The 12,627-nt window shown below is 34.1% G+C and overlaps 1 protein-coding gene across 12 annotated transcripts in view; it reads right to left on the bottom strand.

Moving 5' to 3' along the window:
- LOC108043637 (protein pangolin, isoforms A/H/I/S) overlaps positions 1–12,627 on the bottom strand; it is a 76,131-nt gene that overhangs the window by 21,562 nt on the left and 41,942 nt on the right. For 8 of the 12 annotated variants that reach the window (XM_044460607.1, XM_044460606.1, XM_044460605.1 and 5 more), the window contains 2 exons: positions 5,034–5,226; positions 4,644–4,809 (listed from right to left, as the gene is read on the bottom strand). In XM_044460607.1, coding sequence (XP_044316542.1) covers positions 4,644–4,809; positions 5,034–5,226 — 359 coding nt within the window. The remainder of the gene's footprint in view (positions 1–4,643; positions 4,810–5,033; positions 5,227–12,627) is intronic. The other 4 variants (XM_044460608.1, XM_044460599.1, XM_044460609.1 and 1 more) reach the window with 1 other exon arrangement.

A 12,627-nucleotide genomic window follows, 5' to 3' on the forward strand; every position in this document is an offset into this window, starting at 1 on the left:
CTGCGTTGCAAACTTTTGACTGAAATTATAATACCCTCTGCAAGGGCATAAAAAAAATAGGAAAAAAATGTAAATACCCCCCTTAATACAGGGATGGACCCAAAATAGTTCGTATAGTTTTTCGAAAACAACCAATTTTTAAGCGACGTTCCTATGGAGGCTATAGAATATAAATTTCGAAGCGTTGTCAGATTTCGGATATAGATATCCGATCAGCGGCGTATTCGACATTTTTTTTTTTAAAAATAATATGTGTTTAAATTGTCCTATTAATTTTATACCGAAAACTAATCACATTAACCTTGCAGAATATTCTGTAAAGCCCATAGAAAATCCCAACTTCCTCACTTTACAAACACCAAAGTTATGGAATTTCCGATCAATCAGTTATATGGCGGCTATAGGATATAGTCGGCCGATCCTCATAAAATTAGATTGATTGGCTAAATATAAAAACCATATTAACTTCCTATAGGATATAGTCGGCCGATTTTTATGAAATTTGGTAGGTCGTATTGGCCGAAAATAAAACCCATAAAAAATCTCAACTTCCTAACTTTACAAACCCCAAAGTTATGGCATTTCCGAACAATCAGTTATATGGCGGCTATAGGATATATTCGGCCGATCCCGGCCGTTCCGACTTATATACTGCGTGCAAAGGAACGAAGGGTGTGTGCAAAGTGTCAGTTCGATATCTTTAAAACTGAGAAACTAGTTAGCGTAGAAACAGACAGACGGACAGACAGACGGACATGCTTATATTAACTCAGGACGCGATCCTGATCAAGAATACATTCACTTTATAGGGTCGGGAGAAGTCTCCTTCGCTGCGTTGCACACTTTTTATCAAAATTATAATACCCTCTGCCAGGGTATAATTTCAAAATTTGTGTTAGTAATTACTATGGATTTTAATCCATTTTCTATGGATTTTATTTTTGGCCAATCAATCCGACCTTCCAAGTTTCATAAGGATTGGCCGACTATATCCTAAAGCTGCCATATAACTGAACGATTGGAAATGCCATTACGTTGGTGTTTTTAACGTTAGGAAGTTGGGATTTTTTTATGAGTATTAAAACTGAGAGACTAGTTCGCGTAGAAACAGACAGACGGACATGCCTATATCAACTCAGGACGCGATCCTGATCAAGAACATATATACTTTATAGGGTCGGAGATGTCTCCTTCACTGCGTTGCACACGTTTGACCAAAATTATAATGCCCTCTGCAAGGGTATGAAAAGTAAAGTTTATATAATTAGTAAGCACGGACACACACAGCACGTTGAAAAATGCACAACAAAGAAAAAACTTTTTGTAGGCGGTTAATTCAAGAAAATACTAATATACGGTATCTATCAGAAAAACTCTTCAGACTCTTAAACACATGTGTCTATTATAATATCTAAATTAAATGATGCCTAGAGCACACACAATATATTGTTGTAAAGCGCAACTCTGCTCTTTTTTTTAAGGATCCCTTTGCTATATAATGTGCATTTTGTTCACTCTCGAATTGAAAACGGATCGCTAAATCCATATTAAAAGCGATTGTAAAGGAAAGGAAGATCGTCGAAAAACTGTCTCCTGAATGGTTCTTATGCTTTCATTTCAAGGAGCGCATGAAATGCTCTACATTGCCTTTTTACCTATTAATGTGTAACGGCACGGGGTAAAGGGTTCTTTCTTAATTTTATTTGATATCTTTAAGTTGGCAACTGGATCTACATATGTGCAAGCAAAGATAGATTTGATTAAGGGGTTATCCGGGTCTTGGAGCACGAAAAAAAGCCTATTTTCGTGAATTTTTTTTAAAGATCTTACGACCATTTCACAAATTTAATTTATTGTACATTAATGTTTATGGTTTGACCAACATTGTGTAAAAATTTGAACCAAAAATTTTTAAAATTGAGCCGTTGAGGCAGGCTTGAACTTGACCTCATAAAAATTGTGTCTTTGCGGTAGGCAAAATATCTCCGCCAATTTTTATCTGAAATCAAAAAACCAAAATTATTCTGATAGTGAATGTGTCTCGCTTGTCCTCTACGAGCCATTTTTTTTTTTAAGTTAAAAATTGAATTTTTGTAGCGCTTTTCATAAAAAGTCTCATTTTTTACGTAAATTTTGGCCATATTTTGGCTTATAAAATGAGTTGTAATTAAAAATTTAAAAAATCCCTCCGTTAAGGACAAGAGAATTATGTTTAAAAGAAGTGTGCAAAACCAGAAGTTGATCGGTGCAATAGTTTTTGAGAAATCGTGACTACCGACTTCAAAAAAGTGGTTTTGAGAAAAACGCGTTTAAAGTGCCGCATCTGCCCGACGCCAGAGCCCGAATGGCTTGTTGTGACGTTCGACGCGCTGGGTTTTAAATTTCTCCCATTCCTACAGTTTTGCTTCGATCGACTTGAAATTTTTAGACAACATTCCTGAAACTTTGTACTATTATATAAAAAAGTTTGAAAAAAATGAATTTTTTGAAGTGTCAAGACCCGGATAACCCCTTAAGTGTAAAACTAGCCTGATGTCGATTATTTAAAATAATATAATATCCTAGCTTGTTTTAAAATACTTGGCACTTTCAAGGGGTACTGACGAATGATTTGGGTTTTATTACATTGTTTTAATTAAGAAAAAATTTATTATTATTTTTTAGCAAAAAAAACATAATATTTTACATAATTTATAACAAATAAACAAATATTTTCGGATTATCTAAAAACTATGTTGTAAACATATAAAGTTCAATACTTTAAAATACTATAAAACAAAACATGAAAAAAAATTGTATTGAAAAAAAATTGTATTGGAAAAAAATAATTTAAAAATAGATCGTTGAATAAAGTTTGTTTAAGTAACCTTAAAGCAACTAACTACACCAGTTAAACTTAATCTTGATCAGGATGATCAGCAGAGTCGATCTTGCCTTGTCCGTCAGTCTAAATTAGATTATACTCATATATATATATATATATATATATGGAGTCACTGTCGATCGGCACACCTAAAGTTTTTCAAATCATTACTTTATATTTTATTAAGAAATTTAGGCAAATGGCACTCATCTTTATTGTTACTACTCTGGATGAGACACCCTGTTTATAAAGGAGTTCTAAAAAAATGTATTTAAAACGCTGTTTCATTCACTCATTCTAAAGAGGACCAAGTAAACATAACCCAATTGAACTTTAACTAGTTATGAGAAGTAACTTTAGAATGCGAAGACAACATTAGATTAATTTAATTTATATGTAGCACTGCGTAATTCAACGATCGTTTTCTAATGCGAGGTTTTAAAAAGCTTGGACTGATCGATCTTCAATACGGTTTCGGGCGCATGCTTTCGCCAATTCTATTCGAGATGCCCAATTTAGATTCGGATGATAATTTACCATCGTTTGTCAGATTCTTAAAGAAAGAATCGGTTGAAATTAAAACTTATAAGAAAATATTGTTTCAATTAAATTGTTTTTATGATTTTTAGTTTAACTCTTTTGCCAATATTTTTTCATTAATAGCAATATTTTACAGCCAATCGCTAGTGACAAGCCCCTTATTAAAAAGTAATTCAAATATTATTATATTACTTTAAATGCTAGTTTTATCTCAAGTATTTGTAATTTATTTAAAAACAAAATTTGTGCATCTTTGGCAGCGTAACTCTTTTTGGTAATACTTTAGAACACAGTGAAAGGTGGGCAATCGCAGGCTTGCTTAGAGAATTTAAAAAAAGTATGCATATTTTACATGATAATGCTCTAAAGAGCATTTTAATACTCGTTATTTGAAATTTAAATTTGTCTAATTACAACACTTTTTCATATTACAGGAGTATTTGTTAAGAAAAAATTTAAAATTTAAATAAGCAAATTTCTGACAACATTTTGTATTTTCTTTTTTTTTTTTTTGGGAATATGAAAAGCAAATTGGCTGTAATATAGGTAATATGTTAATTGTGTTTGTGTTTGTGTTCGTACATGTTTTGTATATTAAGCTAATCTTTATTGAAAAGTTTTTGTTCTTAATTTATAGGTCCGCCACGATGCTGACTGATTTAAAAAAAATAGAATACATAAATATCAATAGGTAAGCGTATATATAAACCCAATCTTTTACTGGCACATTTTCACCAATAAAAAAGTTATGTTAGATCCACTACAATTATAACATTATTGAATCAACGATGTAAAACATCATGTTCTTGTTATTTTGTACGTTTTTTTCTACAATTAAATCTTAACTAATATTTTAATTCAAATCAAATAGGTTAGTAAATCGATCCCGATTTATAAACATGTATAGATCTATTTTTACATTGACTAACTATGGTTAAACTCGTCTAAGTTATCTTCAAAGCTACAAAAGCAAGTTATACGTCTTCAAAGAATAGATTTGTTTGTGATTACTCTTTTTAGTTACGGAACTTTACAATATTTAAATATAATCAAGTATTTACACAAATTACATAAAGGTTTATTTTTTAAATGTACTGTTATTTCTAATTTTAGTAGGTTAGTTGTTAATGTTAGATGTGTGCTTTAAGTTGTTTGTGTGTAAGTGATTAAATGAAATAATATAAAAGTGAAATGCAATAAAAAGAAAAAAGTGTAACATTTTGAGAATTTTGTGCAGTACCTCCCGAATCCGTTGTCGATCTGTCTTTTTTTCGCTTTTTCTTTTTTGACACGTAACCATAGTTATCTCGTGCGCTCCACCCTGGATACAATTCCATATGCAATTGACGCTCTTGTCGAGCTTTTTCGTAATATTTGCTTTGCTCTTCGCGGGAAAGTTCGTGCCACTACAAAAGTATTATTAATAAGGTAATCAATTAGAAGCAGTATTTATAATCGTATATTTTTTTTTATTTTTTGTATTCCGTGTGTTAATGTTACGAAATTCGCTCTAACTTTGGCGTGCTATCCAAAAACGATATTTATAAAGATCCCAAAACTTTTTAATCGCAATTGAAATTGGATAAATCTTACTACGCGTATACACGTATAAATGTTATAATTGTCTTACCCGTCTCCCTAATATTTGATTAATAGCTGCCGATTCTTTCAGTGTACATTCAGCAACAACTTTAGCACGCATTTCCTTCATATAGAGCATGAACGCATTAAGTGGTTTTTTAATATGGGGTTTTTTTTTATCATTTAAACTCTCCTTAGAATCGTTCGATTGTGTACTTGATGAGTTTTTTGTGTCCAAGTTCCTGAAAAGCAAAACAAGATTATTACTAATATGTATAAACTTTTCCTGTATTTTAATAAATTGTATTATTTTTACCATACAAATATAATTAAAATGCGAAAAAATTAAATAGAAAGAGATAAGGCCAGGATAGTTAAACAAATAAAGCTGATAAAACAGCCATATTTCAAAACAAGAAAGGAAAGCTAACTTCGGGCGGAGCCGAAGTTGAAATACCCTTGCAGAATATTCTGTAAATTATATTCTCCAAAATTATTCATATGATGCATTCATATGATGCATTCTTAAAAATCCCAACTTCCTAACTTTAAAAACACCAAAGTTATAGCATTTCCAATCGTTCAGTTATATGGCAGCTATAGAATATTGTCGACCGATCCTTATGAAATTTGAAATGTCGGATTGATTGGCCAAAAATAAAACCCATAGAAAATCCCAACTTCCTAACTTAACAACCACCAAAGTTATGGCAGTTCCGATCAATCAGTTATATGGCGGCTATAGGATATAGTCTGCCGATCCTTATGAAATCTGGTAGGTCGCATTAATTGGCCAAAAATAAAACCCATAGAAAATCCCAACTTCCTAACTTTACAAACACCGAAGTTATGGCATTTCCGATCAATCAGTTATATGGCAGCTATAGGATATAGTCGGCCGATCTTTATGAAATTTGGTAGGTCTGATTGATTGGCAATATATAAAAACCCATAGAAAATTCCAACTTCCTAACTTTACAAACACCAAAGTTATGGCATTTCCGATCAATCAGTTATATGGCAGCTATAGAATATAGTCTGCCGATATCGGCCGTTCCGACCTTTATACGGCGTGCAAGAGAAAGAAGGGTGTGTGCAAAGTTTCAATTCGATATCTTTAAAACTGAGAGACTAGTTCGCGTAGAAACAGACAGACGGACAGACAGTTACTTCGGTGTTTGTAAAATTAGGAAGTTGGGATTTTCTATGGGTTTTATTTTCGGCCAATTAATCCGACCTACCAGATTTCGTAAGGATCGGCAGACTATATCCTATAGCTGCCATATAACTGATTGATCGGAAATGCCATAACTTTGGTGTTTGTAAAGTTAGGAAGTTGGAATTTTCTATGGATTTTATTTTTGGCCAATCAATTCGACCTACCAAATTTCTATTTCCTATAGCTGTTATATAACTGAACGATTGGAAATGACATAACTTTGGTGTTTTTAAAGTTAGGAAGTTGGGATTTTTTATGAGTATTAAGAATGCATTATATGAATAATTTTGGAGAATATAATTTACAGAGCTTAGCTTTCCTTTCTTGTTTTTTTAGAAAGTTGTACAAATAAATTATGCTCGTTTCACGTTAAAAATTATTTAACAGGTTTGAAGGAACGGGTATTTGTACATATGACTGTCGTGATTTTGGGAACTATAAGAGCTATATAGTTAGAAATAAGAAATACTAGTGAATTTTTCTTTAACAACTGATTAGGCCCACTTTAAAGCTTACTATCTTTATCGCTTACAAATAGCCAAAACGTGAGAAAAGTTTTTGTCTAATTATAGTTAAAGTAAAGTTCCGTTTTATTTGGTATGTAGTTGTCCCTATCCCTTTCTACTCATACTAGTCCCTCAGTTTTAAAGCTATCTGCTTTAAAATTTCCAAAAAGTTGTCTTTCTTTCTTCGGCAAACCGAAGTTTATGTACCCTTGCAGTTATTACAAATCGACTAAATTTAAATTTCTATGCCTATATTACTAAAAACAATGAAGCTATGTCGATTTTGCGCTGCATTTTGCCATCGTTTCTATGGCAATAATATTTGGTAATATTTATTTATTAAAAAAAATAATTAAAAACAACAAAATTATACTTTTTTTAATTCCTTTTTCCGATTGTTCCTATGGGAGCTATATGATATAGTCGCCCGATCCGGCTCGTTCCGATTTATATACTACCTGCAATAGAAAGACAACTTTTGGGAAAGTTTCAAGCAGATAGCTTTAAAACTGAGGGCCTAGGTTACGTAGAATCGGACCGACGTAGAGACAGACGGACATCGCTAGATCGACTCTCCTGGTGATGCTGATCAAGAATATATATATATACTTTATAGGGTCGCAAATGTCTCCTTCACTGCGTTTCAAACTTTTGACTGAAATTATAATACTCTGCAATAAGGAGCTAATAAGTTTCCTTTAGCTTCGATATCAGATCAATTAGGTAGACTCCGGGGAGCAAAATATTTCACTTCACTAGATATGGCTAGTGGCTTTTAACAATTCCATGCACTCTAAATTAATTGAATTTACCTGCTTTAATAAAGGAACTTGGCTGCCTTGCTAATTCGTATGCTTTACCAACGAAGCAATAAGCGTACGAGCGGTTGGAACTTGTTTTGGACAGTAAAGGCAGGATTCTAACATTTAACATTTTAAAATGCGTTTGAAATGTAATTATGGAATGGACTACATTTATCGAAATTGAATAAAAAAAAACAACATGGCGGCGTTTTTAAAATTTAGTGTCGTTTTTACAGAAATTTTCTTAATTTTTTTGTCGATAAAAAAGGCAATCTATAAGCATCAATGTAATTCTAGTTTATTCCATGGACAATTTAAAAACACCAAAGTTGTGGCATTTCCAATCGTTCAGTTATATGGCAGCTATAGGATATAGTCGGCCGATCCCGGCCGTTCCGACTTATATACAGCGTCCAAAGGAACGAAGGGTGTGTGCACCCGATATCTTTAAAACTGAGAGACTAGTTCGCGTAGAATCAGACAGACGGACAGACAGACGGACAGGCTTATATCAACTCAGGACACGATCCTGATCAAGAATATATATATACTTTATCTCCTTCACTGCGTTGCACACTTTTGACCAAAATTATAAAACCCTCTGCAAGGGTATAAAAAACATTAAGATTCGTTAAAAATTGACTGAAAAATGTAGTTTTTCAGAAAAAGCGTTTAAAGTTTTATGTACGCTCCACTTCCTTTGAGTCTGCCGGCTCGGAGGCTCATAACTTTTAAACTATTACGTATTTCGATTTGCCCTTTTAGTATAATATTCTAGATACTTGTAGCTAAAAAAAAAAAAAATTTCGATTCTTTTAAAGAAACTAACCAGAATGGACCCTTAAGGGGAGGGTACGGTTAATTGCACAAAAAAAAAGGCCTATTTTCATGAATTTTTTCAGACGATATCAAAGTACAACATTTATGCAATGTTTTCACAAATTTTCACCGAAATTTTTTTACATTTTTGATAACACTTTAAAGTCAAAAACGTGATTTTAGCCTAAAAATTAGATATATTAGTTATTACAAAATGAAAAATAATTAATGAATTACACCCAATTCCAAAAAGAATCCTTCTATGGAAATTGAAAAAACTTGAGCTTTACGGGTGCACAGTCTGTGCAAGTTCTAATCAAAAGATGCAGCTACATCGAATTGGAATGGTGCAAGTCGAGCCAACTGTCAAGTTAAATGTGTTATAAGTACACTTAAGAATCTGTTGACGGCTGTAAAGACAAGCTCGAGTGCGTCATTTAGCTTTGCACAGTTAATCGTAACACTACAAACTTTTAGAACTTTACCAATAGTTTCTCGTTCATTGGAGTTGATTCCTATTAGGGATATTCTAACCGAAATTGACAAGATGAAATTAAAAGAGTAAGCCGCTAAGAACATGCAAAATAAGGCTACGGTCAGTGGGAATGACAATGTCTTGCTTAAAATCAAGTAGAGACAGCTAACGAAATTGGATCCAGAGTCTAGAGGGCCTTGCTTGGTGGCTGAGGTTTTGGACGGAGACTGATATGTAAAGTCTACACGATATAAGTATCCACAAGAAAGTTTGCGAAAGCTACCGGATGTCCAAATTCCAGAAGAGCTTACTAAAAATGAAGTAATTCAATAAGTTGCCTTGTTTGGAGATGGACACTTCAATGTGCTTGACGAGGTGTGTTTGGCGAAGAACTCGTGTTAATTAGTTGAATAACGAGAGTCAAGTTGTGTAACTTGGAATATGATTTTATAAAGCTAAGAATGTTGAAAGAAACGAAAATAAAGTCCAGTTCATTAACATTAATTCGTACGGATAAATAAGTTATTTTATAAAGTTAAAACTCGCAATTTGGCATGTAAATGAAAGAAATGCCTTGTAAGAGCAATCATAAATAAACTTATGTTGTAGAATATTATAAAGGGTATGTAAAAACATAGTCCGGGTTTTATTTTTCTGAAGCTATTGAACAAAATTATTAAATTTGGCAGTGCCACATTTGAATTGCGATTCTAAGGTGTGACCACGGGTTGTGGTGGTCATGATGATAGACCTAGTAGGTTGGGAACTCAGTTTAAGAGCTGAGTACGTGTTGGCTTTGTTTGCGTTGCTAGATTTTGTCATACTTCTTGTTGAATTGAGTGTGGCGTGTGAAAGACATTGTCAATAATTTGACAATAAGAATACTGGGCAATAGAGGCTGCGAAGACTCGCTACATCTGCTGTAACCGAGGTTGATATAAATACGTTATAGGGTCGGATATATGGCCAACACTGGATACCCTTTGCAAGGGTATAAAAACTCATCTTAACGATGTGAAAACAGTCTAAAATAACGCACTTTCAACATATAAAGCTTTTGGATACCTAATTTTGTGAAAAATCATTTAAACATTTTTGTAAGGCTTTTTGAGTGTACTGCCATCCACAGTGATGAAAATCAGACGTTTTATTATATAGCTTTCATAGAAACGAACGATAAATTTATAGGAAAATTGCAAAGTTTATTTTTGTTATTAAACATATTTAAGCATAACAAAAAAGAAAAGTTAACTTCGGGAGGAGCCGAAGTTGTTATACCCTTGCAGAATATTCTGTAAATGATATGCTCCAAAACTATTCATAGGATGCATTCTTAATACTCATAAAAAATCCCAACTTCCTAACTTTAAAAACACCAAAGTTATGGCATTTCCAATCGTTTAGTTATATGGCAGCTGTAGGATATAGTCGGCCGATCCTTATAAAATTTGGTAGGCCAACAATAAAACAATTTAAACTTCCTAACTTAACAAACACCAAAGTTATGGTATTTCCGATCAATCAGTTATATGGGGGCTATCGGATATAGTCGGCCGATCCCGGCCGTTCCGACTTATATACTGCGTGCAAAGGAAAGAAGGGTGTGTGCAAAGTTTCAATTCGATATCTTTAAATCTGAGAGACTAGTTTGCTTAGAAACAGACAGACGGACATACAGACTGACGGACAGACAGGCAGACGGACATGCATATATCAACTCAGGAGGTGATCCTGATCAAGAATATATATAGTTTCTAGGCTGGAGATGTCTCCTTCACTGCGTTGCACACTTTTGACCAAAATTATAATACCCTCTGCAAGAGTATAAAAATATAAATAAATTATTGAATTGAATATTATTTTCTGTAGACTTATTGATATTTGATTATGTTAAATTAGGTTTATCTAAGGATAATTTCCCACTACACCAATAGTAAATCAGCTTTTGGTTTCGTTATACTTTTAAAAAAATAAATTCAACAGGAAAAACTTCCCATCTGAGGAGTTATTATACCCGTTACTCGTAGAGTACAAGGGTATATTGTATTCGTGCAAAAGTATGTAACAGTTAGAAGGAAGCGTTTCCGACCCTATAAAGTATATATATTCTTGATCACGGTCACTAGCCGAGTCGAAATAGCCATGTCCGTCTGTCCGTCTGTCCGTCTGTCTGTCCGTCTGTCTGTCCGTCTGTCTGTCTGTCTGTCCGTATGAACGCTGAGATCCCGGAAACTATAAAAGCTAGAAGATTGGCATTTTGCATGCAGATTCTAGGAGTTCCTACGCAGCGCAAGTTTGTTTCAAAAAGGTGCCACGCCCCCTTTAACGCCCACAATCGCTTATATACGATTTTAAAAATTTAAATATTTCGGAAAAGTAAAAATGCAGTTTTATTGTGTTTATCAATACCTATCGAAATGTAGAAGTAATTTTTCAAATCGGACCATTCGTTAAAAAGTTATGCGTGATCAAAGTTTCTATCTCCATCCCCCTCGCACTCCCTTTACCTGAGTAACGGGTATCTGATAGTCGGGGCACCCGACTATAGCGTTCTCTCTTGTTATACCCGTTACTCGTAGAGTAAAAGGGTATATTGTATTCGTGCAAAAGTATGTAACAGCTAGAAGGAAGCGTTTCCGACCCTATATAGTATATATATTCTTGATCAGGATCACTAGCCGAGTCGATATAGCCATGTCCGTCTGTCCGTCTGTCTGTCCGTCTGTCTGTCCGTCTGTCTGTCCGTCTGTCTGTCCGTCTGTCTGTCCGTCTGTCTGTCCGTCTGTCTGTCCGTCTGTCTGTCCGTCTGTCTGTCCGTCTGTCTGTCCGTATGAACGCTGAGATCTCGGAAACTATAAAAGCTAGAAGATTGGCATTTTGCATGCAGATTCTAGGAGTTCCTACGCAGCGCAAGTTTGTTTCAAAAAGGTGCCACGCCCCCTTTAACGCCCACAATCGCTTATATACGATTTTAAAAATTTTAATATTTCGGAAAAGTAAAAATGCAGTTTTATTGTGTTTATCAATACCTATCGAAATGTAGAAGAAATTTTTCAAATCGGACCATTCGTTAAAAAGTTATGCGTGATCAAAGTTTCTATCTCCTTCTCCCTCGCACTCCCTTTACCTGAGTAACGGGTATCTGATAGTCGGGGCACCCGACTATAGCGTTCTCTCTTGTTTTTTGATGAATTCAATACCATTGAATTTATTTGTATAAAGTTATCGCTTCCTGGTAACTTTATATACATAACATGCTCTTATATTCCGCCGTTGTCTGAACTTCCTGATTATTTAAATCACCTATCCGTTATTAAGTCCGTTGCAAATAAGCTTTCCGATAGGGATCAGTTGATTGTTCTAGGTGATTTTAATATACCTTGAGTTACTTGGTCCACTGAGGATGGATCGAATGTCTTACTACCTATAGCACAGCATGATTTTATTGATGGCCTGCTTGACATATCTCTATCTCAAGTAAACCATGTTCGAAATTCATTAGGTCGCCTACTTGATTTGTGTTTTGTATCGAATCCTGAAGGTGTGTTTCTGTCCAAAGTAGCACCACTCACGCAACCTGAAGATCCATATCACCCAACAATCGAACTTTCATTTGATACGGGTAGAGTTATAGAAGAAAAATCAGAAAAATCCAAACGAATACATTGTTTTCGCAAGGCAGACTTTCTGAGGCTTAATAATTTTATTTCTGGCTTTAATTGGTCTGATCTTTACTTATGCAATAATATGTCCGATGCAGTTAATGTTTTTTATACTGCAATAAACTCATTTTTTAATTCCTGTGTTCCGTGGTACTATCC

Source organism: Drosophila rhopaloa, unplaced genomic scaffold, assembly GCF_018152115.1.
Source record: "Drosophila rhopaloa isolate 14029-0021.01 unplaced genomic scaffold, ASM1815211v1 contig_203, whole genome shotgun sequence".
NCBI classification, from domain to species: Eukaryota; Metazoa; Arthropoda; class Insecta; order Diptera; family Drosophilidae; genus Drosophila; species Drosophila rhopaloa.